Source organism: Ammospiza caudacuta, chromosome Z (genome assembly GCF_027887145.1).
Source record: "Ammospiza caudacuta isolate bAmmCau1 chromosome Z, bAmmCau1.pri, whole genome shotgun sequence".
NCBI lineage: Eukaryota > Metazoa > Chordata > Aves > Passeriformes > Passerellidae > Ammospiza > Ammospiza caudacuta.
Genome location: NC_080632.1, coordinates 74,942,555 through 74,965,903, shown reverse-complemented (window position 1 = coordinate 74,965,903; position 23,349 = coordinate 74,942,555). Strand labels below are relative to the sequence as shown.

Genomic DNA, 23,349 nt, shown 5'->3' with positions numbered 1-23,349 from the left:
TGGCAAAGCATAATGCTTCAACAACTATTTTCCAAGGCAGCTGCATTTGTCATTTGCAAATGTGACCACATTAAATATTTCTAATGTTTCACATGAACACACCTTGAGTTTTTCAGAAAAGTCTTTTGCTCCGAAAAGTTGAACAGCGCACTAAAATTACATGTGTATATTTATAAACAGAAATGAAATTCACACACATCTGTACCAGCATATTAAATAAAAAATTTAGTTACAGGAAGCACTAGAAATGCTATTATTTACATCTATTCATCATGCTGATTCTATTATTATCTCACTGTTGGTTTGCCCTTTGGTATTTTTCTGTTGTGTCATTTATTATACTTAGACTACGAATTCTTGGACATCAACTATTACAGCAATGTGATAATACAAAGAATCAAACAATTCCCATACAAAAACTTAAGACATGAAAATTATTAATAGTTCAACCATATTAATTAATATTAATTAATAGTTAATGGCATTTATTACTAAAAGTAGAAATTATTTGGATACTTGTAATGTATCATATATTAGGACAGTATTTTATTTGGATTAGCTAGTCTGATGAAATATTCTGTTGAAGCAAAAAGGATTTTTTAAAACTATTCAATAAAACCGTAAAAGACTAGGGAAACACTTCTCTCCTGTATCAACCATGAAAAGGAAAGTGATTTAGAAACTTACAACTTGCAACCAGAAGAAAGAGAAAAATTACCTGGCTATCAAATAATCCACTTTCAACTTTAGCACCTTCTGGAGAATACTGGAGTCTCGAATGAGATAGCGGAGGGCTCGCAATCCTGCTGCTCGCACCTCTTTTGCTTCATTTAGTAGAGCTAACCTCAGACTACAATGAAGAAAAGAGGGAGAAACAACTATTAGGCAGCAGGTAAGACTTCACCATCTGACATGCAGCTACAACTCCCTCGTTTAAGACAAAAAGTAGGATTTTTAAAAATAAATGTTCTGAACTAATTTTCTGACTTTCAGGTCTTCTCATGTGCAACCTAGAAGGCAAGCCCACATCCTGGTCAGCAGATGTAGACAATATATTAATCTTCAAAAGCCACAAATGATTTTTCGCTCAAATAACAGCTTATATATCCTTGAAACGACACAGAATGAAAACCTGTACACAAGTTATTTGACAAAACAGCTGAGCATAATACTAGTCCAAGAAAATTAAGAGGTAGAATAAGGTAGCTAAGAAGAAATGAGATATGGAAGAACTCTATAAATTGAATTAGAAAGCATGAGGTAGCACACTGTCCTTTTGAAGGCTCTCAACATATTCGTTCCTCTTCCTCAACAACATGCAGGGTGGGGTGGGAATCCTCAACCTCCCAATGACATTTTCTAAGAGGATTTTTCACTGGACATCTAAAATCATAAATACTTCATCCACTGAGACTGAATCACTACTTCTAAAAAGGTTTGGGATTTTTTTTTCCCTTATTCTAGGGTTGTCCTACATAGTAATCAGCTACTCCAAGGCAAAATATCTTCAGAGTCTTTTGGCAAATACCTGGCCAGGGTAAGTCACTGTAACGGGCCTACTCCCAGGTGATACCTAGACAAAGTAGGCTGCCATACCATTTGCAAAAAAGATGAACTGATTATTACTTTCAGCACCAAATAGGGACCTGTTTCAAGACCATCTTTCTTGTAATATGAATATGCTACCCACATTGCTTTGGATGCAGGACAAAGCTGGATTTCTGGACTTGCAAAACTGCATACGGGACTGCTGACTCATGTTCAGCCTCTCATCCAGCAGGACCCCCAAGTCCTTCTCAGCAGGGCTGCTCTCAATCAGTTCAAGCCCAGCCTGCACTGATACCGAGTGTATTCCTGATACCACAGATCTTTGAGTACAACTCCTGGCCCTGCACAGGACAATCCCAAGGATCACACTATGAGCCTGAGAGCCTGAGCGTTGTCCAAACAAACACTTCATGAACTCTGCCAGGCTACCTGGGGAGCCTGTTCTGCTACCCAACCACCCTCTGGATAAAGAACCTTTTTATGATATCTGACCTAAACTTCCCCTAACACAACTTCAGGCCATTCCCTTGGGTCCTCTCACTGGTCAACAGAAAGATCAGATCAGAGGCTCCTCCTCCTCTTCCCCTGAGAGGAAGCTGCAGACCAGTTAATGAACTGGCACAGTGAAACCACTACAAAGGAAAAGACTATCATGAGATTCAACACTCAAAAGCAAAAGCTGCCAAAAAGAGATGTGTTGCTATCTTTAGGTATGCAATGAAAACATAGTCAAAAAGACAGAGACATCAGTTTTAGCTGAGAAAACAATTACACAAAGTTTCCCAACATTTTGCTCAAAGAGCAGTTAGCTTTCCTAACCTTTTCTGCTTAAGTGAGATCTAAATTGAAAGAACACAGAAATGCACTAAATATTAGATCTTTGCTTTTGTCACCAGTGCTGGTCTTCAAGACAAATTTAAAAATTTCTGTGTGCAAATAAGCATGTAGTTACATCTGACAGTCAAAATGGCCAAAACATAGATAGAAATTCCACTTAAAAGAATATACACAGGACATGTCAGTAGCAAGGCAAGTAGAGCTTCATGGACATATACACACCACTACAACATAAAATACTGATCTTTAAATCTTGACTCTTTATCAAGAGTATGCTCTGAATTTTGTAGATGTACATTTTGATTACAAGTGCTTTCTACAACTACTGAAATACTTAGAGGTACTTTTACATCTCAGGAATATAATGAAGAAATCTACACTTCTAACTTGGAGGGTTTGTCTCTGTTTGGCAAATAGTAAGTAATATATTTCTGACTTTACTCATTAAAATATTTGCAGGTTATATACTTGCATTATGAAGTTTCAAACATATTATAAATACAAAATACTAGTTCAGAAGTACAAAAGAAGTTTATTTAATTGGATCAAAACAACTGAAGTTCCCTAGTATTGCCTAGCGCTCTTTACTACTTACCATATAATGATGCTGTCATAGGTAAAACCCAACTTTTCTTCAGCATGGCCAGTATTACAAAGAAGCTGAAAGTAAGATAAAATACCTATTATTTATAGGTATCCAAAAATAACTATGAAGAATTATAGATTTTGGCAAATGCTTTCAAAAAATCTGAGAAATTTAATTTGTAGCAAGGGAGAGAACACCAGCTTCAGACTTCCCTGAGAACTTCTGCGGTACATATTGTGCTCCTATACACACCAGACACAGAGACTCACCTGTGGATTTCCATACCAAAAAAAGGTTGCACTTTGTGTAAGCTGTGTACTGGTCAGTCAATTTTACTGGGTAAATTACAACTGGTAATTTGAGCAGAGAGCAAAAATGACTGAAGTCAAAGCAAATCTGCAGGGGCTCTGGTAAGAGTTTTGATACAAAGACTGACAGATGTTCTACTGTCATGTTTTGTCACAATAGCACAGAAGTACAAAAAAACGAGAAGGCATTACAAGTGTTCTGTAACTGACATTTGGTCTTGGCCTGCCACCCATCCTGTAGAATTTTTATCTCTGAAAAATCAGAGCAAAGTTTGAATTAATGCACACAGAAAGACAGCCGTAAACTGTCACAAACTGGACACTTCAGCCATATGTAGTCACTGTGAACAGAGAAGATTTACAAGCACAGTTTTAAAGTCCTAGGTTGCCAATGTTTTAGCCTCTTGAGGAAAGGAAAACAATCTCTTCTGTAAGAAGAGCTGATGCTGTCCTTTTCAAGAACAGCAAAGAAATTCCCAGTAATCTCACTATCCCTGGCTAAAATTATAAAATACTATCATGTCCAAATCCCAAAGCACTTTTCTAAGCACTTCCAAAAACTCAAGTGACTAATACTGATTGCAATAGCTTTGCACTTTGTCCTCCGTTTTCAAAACAGGCATGTGTTCAGTTTTAAGTCAGTGCAGCATTAAGTTTCTCCTAGTGAGGAATTCAGGACGTATTTGTGCTAACTAGTTATTACCTCTGCTCTGAAAATACTGTGATATATCAAACCCTGTGACACATTCTTTATGTGTATTTACTGCTAACAATAAGAAACAGCCAAATCAAGGCTATTGTAAGTTAAAGTATTTAGTATGTTCCATGCTTCAGTTATACTGTTCACCTCCATCTGAAAAAATGACATTGACAGAAACTCCTCTTTTAAGTAAACCAACAAGTAGAAATTAATTCAGTTATCACATTATGTCTTACAAAAATAGTCTTTCAAGAGAAAGTATTTTGGACTTTGCATTTTTCTTAACCAAAGACAATTGTCAAACATAAGAAAAGTTTTTACATAACCTTTTTTTACCACCTTTCCAGTTTAAGTGATAATAAAACTAGACAATTGATGCACTAACTGGTTATGACAGTATGTCACTTCCTAACATCAATCTATTTTTATGCCATGTTGTTGGACTGCCTAAGGCCACCACTGCTATTTTAGCATTTCTATTGACATCTTATGAACTGTAAAAATTGGCTGGCATAGTGTAAGCAAAACAGTGTGAGAAGATAGTGAGTAAAAACAGTTCATTGTTCAGTTGCAGACAATTACATCAATAGCTGTTTAGGCTAATCATTTATACATCTAAACCACTCCCCAGCATTCCACCCCAGACACAAATGAAAAATCCTAACTTAACACAGCAGATTGTCCTCAACAGCCTATTTTTCCTACTTTAAAAAAACCCATAGAATTCTGATGTAAGAAAAACCCATTTTTTAGAAAGCTGCTATTGTGTGCACTAGTGCATTAGTGAAGCTGGTCTCCCATCACACATTTACCATTGGTTTGCATCTTGAGCAGTCCTGAGATTAAACTGAAGCATTTCTTCCAGGAACCCACCTAACTTGCTGCACTGCTAAAAAACAATCAGTTCACTGAACCAGTTCTAGTCTGGTTGTCACTCTCACCAAATATATACAGTGGTTATTAGTTACACAATACCAACTGTTTTCAACTATGTATGTGCTCTCACTGCACACATCTTCACCGATGCTGAAAAGAACATGACCTTATCTTGAAATTCAAACAAACAGTCACGTAACCTGACAAGTTAAAACTTGATGAAAGTTTAACTGCTGTTTGGATATAAATTTCTGAATTTGACAGCAATAATTATAGAAATGTTTGATGGTGTCTGTGCATGCAGCTGAAATACTTCTCCCACAAAAAAAGAGAAGAGCTACTAGTTTATTCTCCCTTTAATGGGACACCAATTCTTATGTATTAACCTTCCTTGTTATTTATATATGTTCCATATAGAAAAGGCCTAAAATGTTGGACAGCAAGATCAGAATTCAAATATGTTTCAGTGACTTGAAAGGTGTGCCCCCACCCAGTAAACAGATTTAACTAAACAGTAGGAAAAGCATATCATATCCTTCAGAGTACCACAAATTAACAGACACAAGAAAGAAAGTAGGCCAACAGAGAAACAGAATATGTCCAGAAATTCACATTCAGAATGTTAATTTAAAAGAAAAAAGAAAACAAATTTTATCTCTAGAAATACTAATAGGACTGCTTTATTCAGTTTAAAAGACTTTTTGCATTTTACCGGTTGCTCTCAAAACCGCAAGAACAAAATTTTGTGCGCCATATTTTAAGAGCAAAGTGGAAAACATGTAGCAGAAAAATGGACAAGCCAGGTAGAAAATCCACTAATGAAAGCTGAGCCATTTGGTTTATTTAACCTAGAGAAAGGAAAAAACAAACTGGCTGGTAAGGCTGGATTTCTATAAGTTTGAAAGGGGGAAAAAGTAGTCATGGAAGCTGCTATAAAGAACAGACTGTTCAGCTGGTTCCAATTCCTTAGGTATTTGCTATGTTAAAAATGCCTGTCCTTAAATATGCTAAAAAACGTTATCGCTTTCTTCTCATTTCACCTTCAAATAACATTAAGTAGATCAATGATTCTGGCCCAAATGCACTGGTATTTGTAGATGGCTGAACTCCTGACAAAGTCAAGTAACTCTCATATGTTTGACTGTAAAATTTAACAATTAACATATATACCATGATAGCATAACTCAGTAGACATGCAGTACCAAAATACTGAAATCTATCTTTGGATATACATTGACATAGTTCATTAAAATGGCAATGGATTATAATATCTGGAATTATGAAACTATTTATACATTTATAGTATTTCTATTTTCCATATATAGACCTTACTTATAACAAGTATACCTTTTTAGATACACACAAACTTTATATACTTTCATAACAAAATAAAGTGTACAAACAAAACCAAACAGAGTATACTTTGTGAATTAAACCTGCAAATGAGTCCACTTCAAAATTAGTATTTGTGATCAAATACACAGTGACTGGGCAAAGCAAAGACTCTCTGAGGATAATATTAAATATGAGGACAAAATGGTAAGTACACTAGGCCAGACAGTGACTAACTTACAGTGAAGGTTTTTTTTTCATGTTTACTGTCAGCTATGAGTTCTTCATACTATTCAGATGAGTCACAGCAATATGAGTAACATATCAACATGTCTTGGAAACAGTAGCTCAGAACAACAAAACCATAGGAGGTCAACAACATGCACAAATGGAGTGCACATTTGATACCATTCCAATTTATATTTAGCAGAATACCCACAGCAATTACTAGGTAAAAATATTATATTATTCTGTGCATTCAGGATCTAACTATGGCATTATAACTTTGGAAATACAGTTTGAGCCACCACTGGTAATATTTAAGCAAAGACTACTATATAGATCCTAATCTTAAGAGAAGCCCCTCCTGAAACTGTGGACTGTGGAGTTAGACATATTTGTTTCATAGCTGAATGTCTCTAAGTACATGTTCTGTTCCTATCTGCTACATCATTGTGAGATTTCAAGTTTTGTCAGTGGTTTATCTACTTGGATGCATGTTACAGTCAGGCAATACATTCAGTCTAGGATAACCTGGGTTTTGCAAAAGACAAAGAGACTCTAAAACGCCAGACTGTGAATTAGACATAATCGTGAAAGTCCCTCTCATATCCAAGCCACTCAATCCATATCATCCTAGTGAAAATCAGCAGCATGGCCAAAAGCTAACAGATACATAGAGCAGAATAACAGAGCTTCATTAAATAATGACAACTAGTTTCAACAGATTGAAAACATAATTTTCCATATCACTATATTACTGATACTGTTCCAATCCTAAATTTGTATCTAAAATGAATTGCTGGATTTTGTCCTTTAAGAAGTTCCTTTCTTTTTGAAAGAAAACATACATTCATACAATATCTGTGGATTTCTTTTTCAGCGTGTTATTAAAATACTCTTTTAGTTTTACAAAGGTATGAAAGATCTCTCAGAAGTTCCCAGTGGGATAAACCTTCTGTAACAGAGGATTATAAATAAATACTTCAAATCACAAAGATATTGTGATTGTACAGTTTCTTCAGGTTTTCAATGATTTATCTTACTGCTTCGCATAGGGGTGGGGAAAACCCAAAAGATGTAACCATGATATTTTGGTACTAATCAGCAGAAGCTGGGGAACTTCAAGGTGCTTGCCTTATGTAGGCGGCCATATAAATTAGAGATGGGTAATCGTACTCAGCTTACTGGAGCTAAATGCATATACCAATCTTGTGAACTGCTGTGACATTTGAAAGTGCCACTGACCATTTACTGGAGGTCAAATTCTCAAACAGTTTTCAGGTCAGAACATAAGTTAGTTTAAATAGAGTGGCTTGAAAGGAATATTGATTGAGGCAGTACTTCATAAAAGCTTTTGCCCACAAAACTGCAGCTTCATTTACTAGGTGACAACAAGCACAGGAGTGTGCTCTCATTTAAAGCAGATAAAATTTCAAAGTCTGCTGCTGCTGCAATTCAGAACTAAACATACCTTTCCATAGCCTGTGCATCACCAGACTGGGAATGCTAATTTCCTGGAACAGAAAACTTAAGACCACCTATCAAGCAAGAACAACTCATGTTCTGCAGACAAAGGGTGAAGAACTTGAACACTAATGACTTAGCTACTAAGGAGTACTAGCAAGACCTTGATAAATGAAATGCAAGTTTCATTTCAATGCAATGTAAAATATCACATATTAAGAATACTTCGCACAGTAATAATGGATGCTGTGGAAACCTAAACACGTCTTGCTAACATTTCTCTTAAAGGGAAATAGCAATGAAACAGGAGTTACAGCACCTAAGCACACAAGTTTCATATAAAGCATCTGCTTCACTGTCTCATTCTTAGAGATGAATTAGTAGACCAGAAGTCAACTCCTGTTGGCTTCTGATCACCATTATCTTAAAAAAAATTTAAAGTACTTAACTTCTACATAAAACCCTGAAGTTTAGTTCAATACTACTTCAGTAATTTTAAAAGAATTATTATGTTCCTGCTCCTTAAAAAAAGGGAGGTGAGCGGAACAGATCTCACTTTAAAAATCCAGTTTAAATAAAGAAATCTAAACATAACATACCTCAGATATCCTGAAAATAATACAAAACTTGGTGTCTACTATGATCCTTGACAGGAAACTCCACATTTGGAGTAAATTATGTTACTTTTTCCCATGTGGTAAGAACATTTTGCTTTCCCTCACTGAAGAACTAAAAGAGTAAGATTCACACTCCTTGAAGGAAAAATGTGGGGTAATTGGGAACAATTGCTTAGACTAGTTCAGACATTTTCTTTCAAGTATATTAATATTTCTAGCAGGAGAATAACAGATGCCATATAATTTTATCTGAAATATACTATTAAAAATGTTCAAAGGTCCTTTCCCTGTCCATAGTACAAATATTGCAGATAACAAGTAGCTCTTTAAAAATGGACCACAAAATTCAACAATTTATAAACAAATCAATTTCATATTCACTATAATTCCAAGACAGGATACAAACATCCTCAGCCCTTAGCATATCAATCTTACTCACACTCCTGTCTCACAAATAAGGAACTGAGACTATACCAACTCATCGTAGAAGAACAGAGTGCAAAAAGGAAATAAAACCATCTCGCCAAGCTCCAGGCTTTCACTTCTAACCACTGGAATGAAAACCACAGAATTGTTCCAACCACAAGGCAGACAATAAAGTACAACTTGCAACTTTTATTCTATTCTCATGGCTGCATTTACAGGTCAAACAAAAATACGAAGAGTTTTTAAAACCAAATGCAGTAAGTAATACAAGGTACATATTCCAGGGAGATGAATATAAGAACAAGTGTTCAATATTAAATTGAGTAGTATGAGTCCCTCATGCACGTTGATTCTGATTTAGAATCAAAATCAGGTCATGAACTACAGTCTCTGTCTTCAAAGAACATATTTAATTTTATGCTTTACACTTGTAATTTCCTGCAGTCTTAAGTGCAATTTATGAAAACCATCCTTACATTTCTGTAAGTATTTTCCATTTTGAATACTGGGTTTAAAAAAACCCCCAAATAATCTTCAATTATTACGCAGTCTCTCAAAACTACCTTTTAAAAAGAATATTGGGTTCATCTTTTATTACAATATGCATATTTATTAATTGAACAGCTATGGATTATTTTAACCTGATTTTATATCTGATTTTCAACAGCAAAATTGACCCTGTTTTAAGATCCCTAGTTCAAATATTGACTTTTCAGTACAAATTGTGCATCTACAAATATAATCCAGCTCTTTAATTTTAAAGCAACTAGAGAATTTGGAAGCATTCACATTTCAAAGTTTCCAGATTATCACAAAAATGAAACCAAGCTATGCATCAGACTTTTCTAGCAGAATAAAGAGCATTCTTGCAACACATTTTGGAATCCCAGTGAAAACAGCAGTGTTCTGTCAATGGCTGATGTGTGACAGACACAAGCAATAGCCCAAGGAAGAGATCTCAGTGTGAAGTTCAGTTCCTTAGTGAATGAACCTCTTAGCAAACATTCCTACACATGATCTGAACCAATACAGAAAATTTAGAATTTAAGAGATTTGCTATTAATGCAGTAGAAGATAAATTAATTTGTTACTGTGATTTTGTTCTCAGTAGTCACCCTCCTGGTTAAGCGAATCTCACACATTACCACTGAAGTGGTCAATCTCCCAAGGAGTGCCTTTAACAGCCAAGATTCCTATTTCAAAGGTTATCATGCATGTTTGTCCTTCTTGTATCAACTGGTTCCCCACACCTTCCCTTGAGTATTCACTCTTCCACCTAAGATTGGCTCAAAAATGTGAAACAGACTCCTGGCAATCTTACTCAATTCTTTGTAAAAAACTTATCCGCAAGCATAACTTAAACCTTACTTTATTCCTCATATTCTCTATGTTATTTCTTGGCTGCTGCTGGTTGCAGGGTCCATCCTCAGTCCATAAACAGGAAATCAGTTTTCATTTTCAGGTGTGTTGCCCTCTATCAGAAAGGTGTACAACACACTCCATCCCTCTATCAGTCCATCAGTCTGGGCAAGGCCCACACTGAGGCTTCAGTGTCTCCTGCCTCACTGAGTGAAACGCATGTTTCCCTTGCACTGACAAATGGAACACTGGTCCAACCACAACGTGCCCTACAATGAACACCTTCTCCCTAACTCCCTGACCACCTCCCATGAGTCATCTTAGCTTCTCTCCACGGGTTTCTCTTTTACCCAAAAAATGCTACTTCTTGTCCTTCTGAAAATCTTTCATAGTTTCTTTTGGCAGCTTACACCCTCATGCTACAGAAGTTTTTAATTCTTGCCTCATCAGCTTACAGTGACAGCTTCCAATACATCTGTTGTATTTTCAGTGCATACCTGCCACAGGTCTGTGATTTGGAAGAAACACATCAAAAATCACCAACACAAGACATCTTCCAGAAATGGACCATTTAAATCTTTTTCGTTATGGAAACTGCACTGAAAGCTGCAGTTCCTATTCTAGTAGTGTTCAAAGCATTGCATATAATGTACATTGTTACAATCCTCCTCCCTCACCACACTCAATCAGCTTACATTCAGATAGTATGGCATTCTACATTTTTTATTTCAATTCTACACATCAGGAACCAAATCTTTGGCTTGAGTTATGCAACTTAACCCTATAACTTGGGATCGAGATACTTCCATCTTCTAAGCACTAAAATACTACAAAAATTCATCCAGCAGGACAGATATGCAAACTTTAGCATAACTCTGCATTCACGTATTTGCTTGTCTTTATTTGTTACCTTCCTTTTCCACAGAATGTAGGCTTCAAGTACTGTTCTGTAATATGAAGCAATTTCATTAACATCCTAGCCAACGTCTGACTGAGTAAATATGAAACATTCTACCTGTACAATTACTTCTTCTATGACATTATTTGAGGTCTTACCTTAGTAAAATTATTCAAGTGACCTAGTTTTCTCATATTTGACACGCCCTGTAATTTGGCCACATTTTGGAGAATCTCTCTCATATTATCACAAGGATCTGCAAAAGAAAAGAGGGTATTAGCAGATACAGTAAAAGAAAAATAAAAAAGAAGAAAAATCTAAAGATGCATTCAACATGCATTTATATTCATATATAAAATAGGTACTCTCCTGGCCTCAGTTAGGGATGCAGAGCACTTTTGCTCCAAGAAGCATTCTGTCTGATTTATGTGAGGGACCAAAACCATGCATACCTGAGTTCTGTAGAATAAATGCTAAAGGCCTTTATTTGAAGAGAGACACTCTTACTTCAAAGTAGATTTTAATCAATATCTTAGATTTGCAGTTGACAAAAAAATCCATTTAGTGTCTGAAATGCCAATCCTTACATCTTGTAAGTGAACAACTTTATTGTTAATCCCGTTGTAATTTAAAGATGAAGCAGGGTCAAAAACAGAAGTTAAACTGTAGCATGTTACTGGTACCCCACAGTACTCCTTTTTTCTCCTCCAGACAAAGGTTTGGTGGGATTTTGGAAAGATGAGACCTCTTTTCTGCTCTCTACATTAATTGCTCTCCACAATGATGCTTGAAAGAAGAGGGCTAGGCCTTTCCAGTGACATGGTAAGTGAACTACACGGTAAACAAAAGCCTTAAGAATGTAATCTTTCTTCTTCTTAAGAAGAATCCCAACAAAAACAGATGAACAAAAAAATGCCACCCAGAAAACACTATTCACACACCAACTGATGACCCTGCATTCTGCTAGAAAACAAAGAACAGGTACCATGATGAGAAGAGACACTCTTGTCTCACTTTTAGAATTAAGGTTGGAATTGAGGCAGAGTGGAACAGACTGCACTGAGACTGGGCCCAGGGAGCTACTGTAACAGACACTGCAATAAGTTCTGTACTTGGTGGTACTGTGGCAGGGCAGTTTTTAAAGGGACCAATTTAATGCAGGATTCGCATGGAGTTTTAGATTAGACATTAATTTAGGATAGGTATCCGCAGTTTGAGAAAAATGAAAAACCAAGGGTATCCTGAAGATGTAAAAACTACAGGAAGAAATATATTACCAAAAAGAAGAAATAACTGCATTATATAAAATGAAGTCTTTAGAACAAGCCTGACCTCTAATAAGCAGCAAGTAGAGAGCTTTTGTGCATACTAACTTCAGTAAGAAAAACTTGCCTCCTACTACAGAACTGAAGAGCTACAGCTGAGTTTGTGGCATATACAGAGCCTTTTACATTCCTGCTACTTGTAAAAGTGTGTATGTACTATTCATAATGGAAAGGAAATCAAGTATTGGAGATGTAAAGAAAGCATCATCTTCTCTACCTCTCTACAAACCATGCTTTTACATCACTTCCTGTACTTTAAAAATTTAAACAAATTTAGAAAAGAAAACATAAGTAGCAATCTTACTAGGATATATCCAGAATGTGTTTGGACAGACACTATTTGTATTTGCACCGTCACCAGGAATCAAGACCTTATTTAAAATTATGACACTTACAGGTAGGCACCCCAATTAAAGTGTACAAACCTGTTAACCCACTGTGGTCAATGAAGATTTTGTCTATTAGCAATGAAATCAACTGCCATCAGCTTGATTAGCTGCTAGATGTGTACTCAAGGGTAAGGTAAGTACCTGTATTGACTATGGTGTTTATAATGAAACTTTAGCACATGTCGAGACATGCTACTGTCACATCCTATAATTCTGGTAATTTTCAAACAAAGAATCAGTGAGATTTTGGAAAGATAAGTCCTAAACGTGGGCATCAATTTCTATTAGCACCAGCTTGATGTGTAAGATCCCTTACCAGCAATCTACTCAGAGCATACGCAAAGTCAACTATCAGGCACACAAGCTACCTTGCACTGCTGTGCAGTATATGCACAGTAAAACCAGGCATCTAATAACTTTCAATGTAAATTGGAATATGTGCATGGACCTCTTTGCATCCCTAGGAAAAAAGAAAAAAATTTTTTTCTACAATTACAGAAATCAGAGACAGTGAGAATCTTACTGGATTTATACCAGGTTTAGGATTCCTCTGCAAATTTGCTTTTACAGGGCTTAACTCAGTTTAAGTGGTTTGCAATACCATAAGACATAATATAATGGAATGGTTTTTGGAAAGGACCTTAAGATCACCTAGTTCCAACCCTGTTGCCAGGGGCAGGGAATCTTTCACTAAACCAGGTTGCTCAGAGCCCCATCTAACCTGGTCTTGAACACTTTTAGGGATGGGGCTCACTGAAAACAAGTAGACTGGATTAGTTAATGGCACTAGAAATAGTTTATATCATAAACTTACTTTCACGAGAACGTAACAGGAGAGGAAGATAGCCTCCTCATAATCTGATTTCTTTGAAAATACAGTCTGGCTCACATCTGTGCTTTGGCTTGCCTTGGGTAACGTGTGGGAATTTCCCTGGCTTACAATACTTTTGGACCTGTAGAATTCCCTGTTACGTCACAAGAAAGATCCCAGGTAAGCAGTTTTAGAGCATCATAACTTTATAAAATGACTGAAAGTATGTTTTCATTTTGAAAGTGCAAATGGCTACATATGCACAATAAACCCCCACAAAAACTAAGCTCACTGTGCAGACAGGAAAGACCACAAGACTAGCCCAGAAAACCTCTTGTGCAATAGCAATGGACATTCTTATTCTGCTATCTGATAAAGCTGCCATTAACTTGAAGTGCCTATGTTGCCCTGTGGAAAAAGGCAATCATTTTGGATGTGAAGAAATAAGGACACAACTTCCCATACTACAACTTCCCATATTAACAATTCTGCAGCAATGACAGATCCATATAATAAGGCCACCTAAGAAAACGTATACTAAAACCACTTTCCTCTATTTTTGCATGAAAAACTGCAGTAACGTCAACTTTTTCCTCACTGTGTCCTCTTTCAGTTGCGGAAAAACTTTTTAAAGACTGAAAAGTGTGATTAAAGACAGGTTTGTGGTGCTTAGCAGGGCAGTCAGGTATTTCCCAGAAGCTTTATTAGCAGGTAAGTAATTTGAAGCAAACTAGGGGCTCCAGAGCAAAAGCTACAAAACTGTGAGAAAACTGAGAACATGACAGACATTTCCACTACAGAACTGACAATACAAGTAGAGCAAGTTAGCTGTCTCCCTCTTCAATCTTACCAAAACCAATACTGCTGCAGAAAAACAAGACAGTAAAGAAATAAAGACTCTCTCATAGTATATTACCTCAGAAGGAACTAAAATAACAGAAGCCCTTTTGGTCAAATAATGTCAGGTGAAGTCTTGTTTTAAACTTTGTGAGAAGAATCTTCTCACAAAAAGTATCCCATAAAAAATTTAACAAAATAACTGTGAGATACTAACTTCAAGGAAAGATCGGCTATCTTCTTTTTCCTTCTTTTGAAAATGCATCACACATTACAAAGAAGTAGAAAATTTATATTACTTACTCAAGTATTACTCATTTTAGTAAAAGTAAAGCCAGTAAGGAAGGTAGGCAGGCCTAAGAAAACCTCACGTCACAGATGTAAGACAATTTGAACAAACCAATGTGACCTCATAAGCAGTGATTCAGTCTTTTGCTAGTCTGCCCTTCACACTGAAATGGACTTGGAAATAGACTGGATTCTAAAAACTAAGCCATGTAGCTTTACTGTAATCACAGATCAGATCCAGCATTGTTTATCTTCCTGTCACAAAATCTTACAAAGGCATTATAAAATACCAAGTAATGCAGAAATAGCAAAAAGTATAGTGCAAAATCACAGACTGATTTTCCAAAGAAATATCGCAGCCTTGAGATTTCATTGTCAAGGTCAACAGTTTATCTTGATGTTGACAAAGACTTTTTTTGTTGTTGTTTGGTTTTCTGTTTGTTTCAGTTTGTCAGGGGTGGGTTTTTTGTTGGTTTTTTTTTTTTTTTTGTTTTGTTTTGGTGGGAGGGTTGTGGAGGGAGAGGAAGGGGCTCTTGTTGCTATTTCACAGATTCACAGAATATCCTGAATTGGAAGGGACCCACAAGAATCACTGACTAACTCTGGTAAATGGCTCATACAGGGATTGAACTCAATACCATGGTGTTATCAGCACCATGCTCTAGCCCACTACACTCATCAGTGTTGTATGTTTTGTTTTAAGGACCCCAGTTCATAAAACTGCTGTAAAGATTTCTTAGCTCTTACTCTCTAGCTCCTCCTGTTTTGTATCTACAACACAAAAACCCCAAGAAGACAAGCTACTTATTATTTTAAGACCCCCTCAAAAGTCTTTTCTTTCCTGACTCACTGCATTTATTACTGATACACTGACTTTTATTAGGAGAAATTTCTTCATCCAAAGGGCTGTCAAGCACTGGAACAAGCTGCCCAGGGAAGTAGCTGAGTCACCACCCCTGGAGGTAATTAAAAAATGCACAGATGTGGCACTTAGCAACACAATTTAGTGATGAACTTGGCAATGTCTGGTTTATGGTCGAACTCAATGGTCAATCAAAATGATTCTACCATCTCCAGCTGGCCCACAGCAACCACCAAATACCTTCACATTCTTTCCCATGGTGCTTCTGAGGTGCAGCTGTGCAAAATGGCTAAACTGATCTTCCAGATTTCACCTGCCAAAGGATGTGTGACTCCCTTCCCTTACTTTCCTTCCCTCTTCTGTCCCACCGTACAATACACCTTTCTCCTTTACACTACTTCAGCACCCATCTTCAAATTCACAATAAAATTATCCTGTCAAGTATCTCAGTAAAATCCTTTTCTTGTTCCTCTATGTTCATTCCCTACTGAGTTACTGACTCAAACTGAATACTAAATTCTTACAAAACCCACTCAGAAGTAGCTGTGCCACTGAGCCATTCAGAGGTAGAGTGGTGGAAGCAAGACATAACTGTTCCACATGACACCCAGTAGAAAGAAGTCCCCCCTCTTTTTTTTTTTCATGGACTTTACAATTGGCAAGTTGTCCCAATTATTGTACACAGCCACTTTGCTCAAATGTCATCTAAAAACTTGTTGATACATACAAAAGTTGCAAGTCAGCCCACTTGTGTCCTGCCGCAAGAGCTTAGCTTGCTCATCAATATTCTTATTTTCTCTCTGTCTGCTTTTTGTTGGACAGCAAAAACTTTGAAGTAGCAGTAGTTGCTCCGTTTACTTCTGTTATACTAAACAGAGTTTCTCACCCACAGTTCTTTGCACTAACACCCTGTACTTACAATTATAATCTTCAGCACAGAGCAAAGCCGGTGTTTTTAAAAACTCTAGCCTCAAGAACTCCATGATTCTCTAAGCCTAAAAGTAATTCACAGATGCTGTATATCAAAAATCTCAAATGTTGTGTTGTTGTTTGTTTTTAAACTCCCATGACCTTTTAAGGCTTGACTCATTTTTTCACCCCTTCAGGACCGTGACATTGTTTTTCCCCAGCGAGAACCATGATGCATTCTGACAGATCCCATTCTCCAGAGAGAAAGAACACGACAGAAGTCCAGCTACACAAAACAGCTAGCGCTCCATCTAATGCAGGGATGAAATAGGACCAGCAATAGCTATATTAGCACAAGTGACGACTTCTTTTGCCTGACAGATTTAGCCGCATTGTTTGACCACATTCAGTATGCTAGAAGCACAATTCGCTGCTCTGTTATGCACATGTGAATGAAACAGAAAAAAAAAAAGAATGGCAGGCTTTAGCACACAAATAATTCAGTAACTCTGAAGTCAGGCATGGGTTGAACTGAGGAGTGCGTATTATATGCATCACTTGGTAGGTGCTAAAACAGTACACAGTACTGCACACAGTAGCAATGTGTATATATATTCAGTAACTCTCAAGTGAGAAACTGATGTCACAAGAGCAGCTGATGTCACACCTACTATAATCACAAGGCCAAAAAGTGAAATAAAAGATTAAATACTTCTAAATACTTCCTTTAAAGAAGGAAGTTGTACTTCACTACAGGTAATCATCTCACCATTAACATACATGATAGGTTATCTTCCTCTTACTGAAAGAAACACAGTAATGATTGGATAATGGATCATTCTGATGATCTGGTGATCATCAACAGTAAGTCATATTCTACCATTATCAGCTTGTTCCTAAAAAATAAAAACCAGGACACTTATGTAATCTTCTTGATATTAAAGTATTCTTAATTTACATTTAATTCAAAAAGGTGGAAACTTCACAGAAAACTTGAGAATATGAAAGATGAGAAAGCTACATAAAAAAGCAAACTCTGCAACACAGATCACTCCTGTATGATTTGCATTAACACATCAACTCTACTTTGCCAGATTCTAAAAAAATTAGTGCACAAACACTTTACACTCAATGTGTCATTTTCAAAAACACAATAATACATATTTAGACTGAAGGTATGTCTCAATTTATAGTGTAAAACCTGTTTGTAGTATCACATTAATGTAGTTACATTGAAAAATGTACTGAATACTGAGGCATATAGATATCCTCTATGATCACAGTTAAAGCCATAAATACTTTGTATTTAACACTTCAAGCCATAAATACTTCGTACTCTAAGTTTTGGCAAGTAAGACTTGAAAATTTTAGATTAAAAAAATTCACACGCATATCACGTTTTAACAATTGAGGATAACCCCTTAAAAAGCACCTATGACTAAGTGTGATTTCAGCAGAACGCACCTAGAAATTTATTTAGTTTGATTCCCATCGCTTTTGTGGGGAAACCATACAAAGAGCACTTTATTTTGAATATAGGTAAGTTCCAGTAACTCATGTATGTGAAAACAGAAAGCAAACAAAAACTAAGAACTGAGACTATTTTCCCCATTGCTGCTTAAGAAAGCTATGAATGTATGAAACTGGCTCACTAATATGGAAAAAAGTACACATCGTCTCTTTCATGGCAGTCAGCAAAGAAAGTCTCAAAACTATTCCTCTCCCTACATCACTCAGGTAAAAAACTCCTATACAAAAATACCCACAAACCAGAAATCAGTGAAAAGACAGTGTATTCAAGGTAGGATCTAGAAATCACTAGAACCTCAGATAAACAGGAAACCAAGTATCAGGACTATTTTGGCACACACGTGCTTCTGAAAAAATTAAGTAAAATTTAAATGCCTACTGTGATTGCACAGATTTCTTTTCTGCTGATGTGCATAAATGTTGTAAATTAAAGGACTTTTTTTTTTTAATTTTAGTATTCTTAAGTACATATAAAGGTAGCAGGAAATAAGCAGTTTGGTGTTCCAGTCAGCTTGAAGAGCAGCTCCAAAATGAACTGCTTTCCAAAATGTGGTTTTATAATCTTATTTCTAACCAAGACACTGAGATTATACCTGTACAAAAGCCATTCTTATATCCTCACCTAGGAATTATGTTGATTATTCCCAATGTGTGATCGTGAATGGCTGCTTTGTAAACAGCATTCTTTACTGCTAAAACTTCTAAAAAATGGGTTTCATAGATGAAATCCTCTTTCCAGAATAGAAAGAGAAAACTGAAGGACCATTCCAAAGGCTAACTACAAGGCTGACTTGAAAATTAATTATGTACAGTTTTTGGCAAACAAATTATTCTTTAAATGCTTTACAGCAATACAAAATCTAGTGTACTGCATAAACTTCCTCAAAGATCAATTACAAAAATGGTATTATATAGTATTAGTTAAGACTACGTAAGGTACCAAGGCATATGCAAAAAACAACTCTTAAAAAAATCCTTGTCTATTCATAGAGAGAAAGTATTTAATTGAGTCCTCCATTCAAATGTACAGTTATATCCTCAGCTCCCAGGAAGACGTGAAGATGACAAGAATCACAGCAATAAGTCTTGATACATATCTTTGTGAATTACAAACTTACTCACAGTTCCCCCACCTCCTGCCTCTCAAAAAAATCCCACCAGAATGTCATCACACTGCAAGATACACAACTGTAACTATTGCATATTATCCTGACTAAAACCAAACTTGAATTATAGTCTCTTGAAATTTTTATCATGATCACTTAACACACAAATATAAATTATTCTGGAATACAGTTAAATTCAAGAAGAACTTCCTTTAAACTTTCAAAAGTTCAGATGTTTAAAAGAAAAAGAAAAAATAAAGGAGACAAAATACACAGAGGGTCAAAATGCTGGAAGCTGGGGAACATTCCATAACTGTGTGACTACGCATTTGTTTGCCCTGTTGCTCTGCTCTCTTCTCTGCAACAATTATAAACTACTGCCAAGGTTGGAGTGACCCAGTACAACTGTTCTTATGGTCAAGAGCCAGTAAAAGCCTTTCCCAGATGTACAAAATTGCTTATGTCGGTACACAAATCAAATTAATACTTCCCAGAACATCCACAACAAATTTGAAGGGTGAATATAAATTTATTGTAATGGTTTAGAAAATAATCTTCAGTTCCTCCAATCCATTTTCTTTTTTTCTGCCACCACTCCTAGAAGCAGAAATATCAGGATGGTCATAATTTTCAGTTGTTTTAACAAAACACTGAGTCTTTCTGACATCTTGCAACCAGTATTTGGAGAGTGGACCAGGCAAATCTGCTTTCAACACCACCTAAGAGGATTTTGATCACATATTTCTCTGAATATTAACAAACTGACATATGATTTTATTCTGAGACTACTTTCTCAATAAGCATTCTGATTCTTCTCTGCATCATTTCAATATGTTCAAGAACCTGAAAGCATAAATGTTACATGGCTCTTAACAATAAACTTAAAGCAGTCAGAAGCAGCCACCGTCCCCAGAAACATCCTGTTACATAGGGCATCATGTAAGAAGTCCACCAGCATTATCAGATGTAGGATTACCCAGTTTGCCAACCAAGAAATGAAGGGCAATTTGCATGACACAGAAACACCAAAGTAGTAACACTCAAATTCAAACATTAATACAGGGACAAGTAATTCACAAATAGCACTGACTAAAGCAGGAAACATTTAAACTGCAGCAAATGTCATGTGCTAGTTTCCCCATCCTAAAATGCTATATAACCAGAAGATTTCAAAACAGTGCTGACTGATATTTGCCAGCTTCATTCCCTCATATTAAGAATAGGACGTGTCCTTGTGTCACACAGGTAATATAGTCACGTTGCTGTGACCATTCAAGAGTTCTACTCTTTCTCCTGAAAAAGCACAGGAAGTGTCAGTCATATTTATAGATTTCACAAGATCTAAATACAATTCTCTGAAGACAGAAAACACCTAATCTATTGGTCAATCTCAACTTAGAAAAACCTATCCAGCTGAAGTAACAGGCTAAGCTAAAAACTGTGCTGCAAATGCCACATTTATAGAAACAGTAAGAATTTTTCTACTTCATTTTTTTGTACTTCATGAAAAAACCCAGAAGTCTACCCATGACACACACATATGGTTTGCATAAAGAAGGAGATGAACACATTCTAAATTCTCCAGATATGAGGTTGCTCAAACTGAATTCTGACTTCACTGATGCTCAGGAGGTAACAAAGGAATAAGATTACTTACAGATTTAATAATTTGTTTTTAAATAAGCAATTTCTAGGCAACAGCTGCTCTTGATAGTCCTCCATTTTTATGAAGTAATTATTTTTAAATATATGTATTAATTTATAGTCTATGTACACTTCAAGCAGGAAATCAATCTTCTATGCAGCTAAAAAAAACAAACAAAATCCCTGTGCTGTTCACCACACACCTTTACATGAAGAGATTAATTTAATAATTCCTTGTTACTCTTACAATTACTGTGTATTTTTCCATAAGTCAAGGTCATATTGTTTTGCTTTAAACACCTTAACTCTAAGTATAAATATCTCCTACCAATCATTCTGTAGTTCCCAAATCAACAGAAGTAGTTAATTTCACAATGAACACTTATGCAAATAGGAGACAGAGATGTACTTACTTCATGTCAGCCAAACTGCTAACTCACAGGAGTCCTTTAAAAGATGGCAAGTAACAGTCATCTTTACTATTTTGCAACCCTTTTTCTCTCTTGGACTTAAATGGTTACTGAAAGTATAATTTATAAACAGCATGAAATTATGTTCTCTAACCATTTTTCCAACTGAAACAGAATTAAAAACTTTCATTTTGCATCTCAGACAATTAAACACAGCTCTACTAAACAAGCAAATAAATAAATAAATAAATAAACTTAAAACTGTATTTCTGAAATGTTGCAGGAGCATCCAGCTGAGCCAATTTTCAGGTGTACCCAAACCCATAGCAGTAGGTAGCATTTGAACTAAAATGAGCTTAGAAAAGTCTGGGGAAGAACAAAACCAGTAGATTTAGGAAAAAAATCTCCCCTTCTAAGAAAACGCTCATAAAGGCTATCACTCAGGTTAATTTTTTAACGAACAACATTGATTCAAAGGCTATTGCTGCTCAAGTAGAATTCAGGTGAAGAGATTTCCATTTTATATTTATTTACACAAACTTATGCAGGCCACTAGAGACAGCGAGAATGCTATCAAGTATGTCCTAGTAAACTTCAGTAACATAACTAAAAAATATAACTAAGTATTTTTTATTTGCTTTTTGGGATTGGATTTTGTGTTTGGTTTGGGGTTTTTTTTACTACACTGTCTCATTTATGCATCTTTATCAGTGTTCCTCCTTTACATCAGATGCAAAGATTTGATGAATGCATTTTTCACTAATCGTGTTCTGAAGTTTTGCTTCCAAAATTTTCCATCACCACACCAGACGATAGGCAAATTAAAAAAAAAAAATTCTGCAACATATACAAATATACCAACATTACAGACTCTCAAACTAGAACAGATACATTTTATTGTCACATTTACAAGTGCTCCAGTTAAAAAATTGACAAATACCAGCCAGCACTTCTGTAGTACTGTTATGTCACCTACCCTTCTGTAACAGAACAATGCACAGGAGCACTGCTCAGTGTGTGAATTCACCTGCACTATTGTGCAAGCATCTGCCTGCCTGCATACAGGTAAACTGCATACAGGTAAAACACTTCCAAAGAAAAGCAAACTTCTTACTTTACCCGATCTTTTGTGTAGTTATCTAAGCCTCAAGACACATCTTCTTGTCTTAGTCGCAAGAAAGTAGTAAGTATTAAAAGTAGATGACTTGTGCCATTTACTGTTTGAAAAAAAGAAATCTCAGAACGAGGTTCTGTTAGTATAAAAATTAAGAAAAACTTACATGATTTTTCAGTACATTCCCCCAAGTTAGTTGTCATTTCAACATCACTTAAGCTGTCCTGTAAAGCTCTTGAGCAATGCTCCTTTCTGCAGTGTCAGAGTTTGTATGGATATTAAGAATAGGAAAACTGCAATTTTAACTATGGCAATTTCACTTCTTCCTACTTTAAAGAAAAGTAACTGTACCTGATGTTAGCATCTCTTCTATGTTATTAGGGTAAAACTTCTGAGATTGTCAGGTAACTGATAAGGTCATCAGCTTGGGCAAGTGATGCATTTCTTTATGGACAGGAGACGGCTGACACAGCTTCCTTGCTGACTGTGTTTATGATGAGGGATCAGTTCCTTTAGATGGCATCTACACTGGATAGGCTCTAACAGAAAAAAATGCTGAAACTAAGCACTGCTCTAACCTCTAAGTGGGAGATGCTGGGAAGCAACAAAACAACCATGAGTAACATTTATGACAAAGTTTCAAATATATCAAGAATGCAGCAGGAGAGTTTGATACTCAGCACTCAGGGAGGAAGGAAGTGTGTTGAAGAAAGTCGTGGAAACACGGCATTGCTTAAACATCTATGAAGGTGTTTGGATCGGTATAGTGATCCCAATCACAGAATAATCTCTTGTAATAGAAAGTACAAGATCTTAGAACAGTCGTTTTATTCTCTGACCACAACAGCTAGAACAAAGAATCCACACACAAAAAGAAATTTAGAGGTGCTGTACTCAAAAACTTTAAAGACAGACATAAGTGCAGATATTCAAAGACATACCCAAATCCTA

General features: G+C 36.1%; 1 protein-coding gene across 1 annotated transcript in view; it reads right to left on the bottom strand.

The window, feature by feature from the left end:
* RICTOR (RPTOR independent companion of MTOR complex 2) overlaps positions 1–23,349 on the bottom strand; it is a 75,397-nt gene that overhangs the window by 46,211 nt on the left and 5,837 nt on the right. Inside the window, exons 3-5 of the mRNA XM_058823270.1 lie at positions 11,332–11,429; positions 2,981–3,045; positions 719–850 (exon numbers count right to left, since the gene is read on the bottom strand). Coding sequence (XP_058679253.1) covers positions 719–850; positions 2,981–3,045; positions 11,332–11,415 — 281 coding nt within the window. The 5' untranslated portion in view covers positions 11,416–11,429. The remainder of the gene's footprint in view (positions 1–718; positions 851–2,980; positions 3,046–11,331; positions 11,430–23,349) is intronic.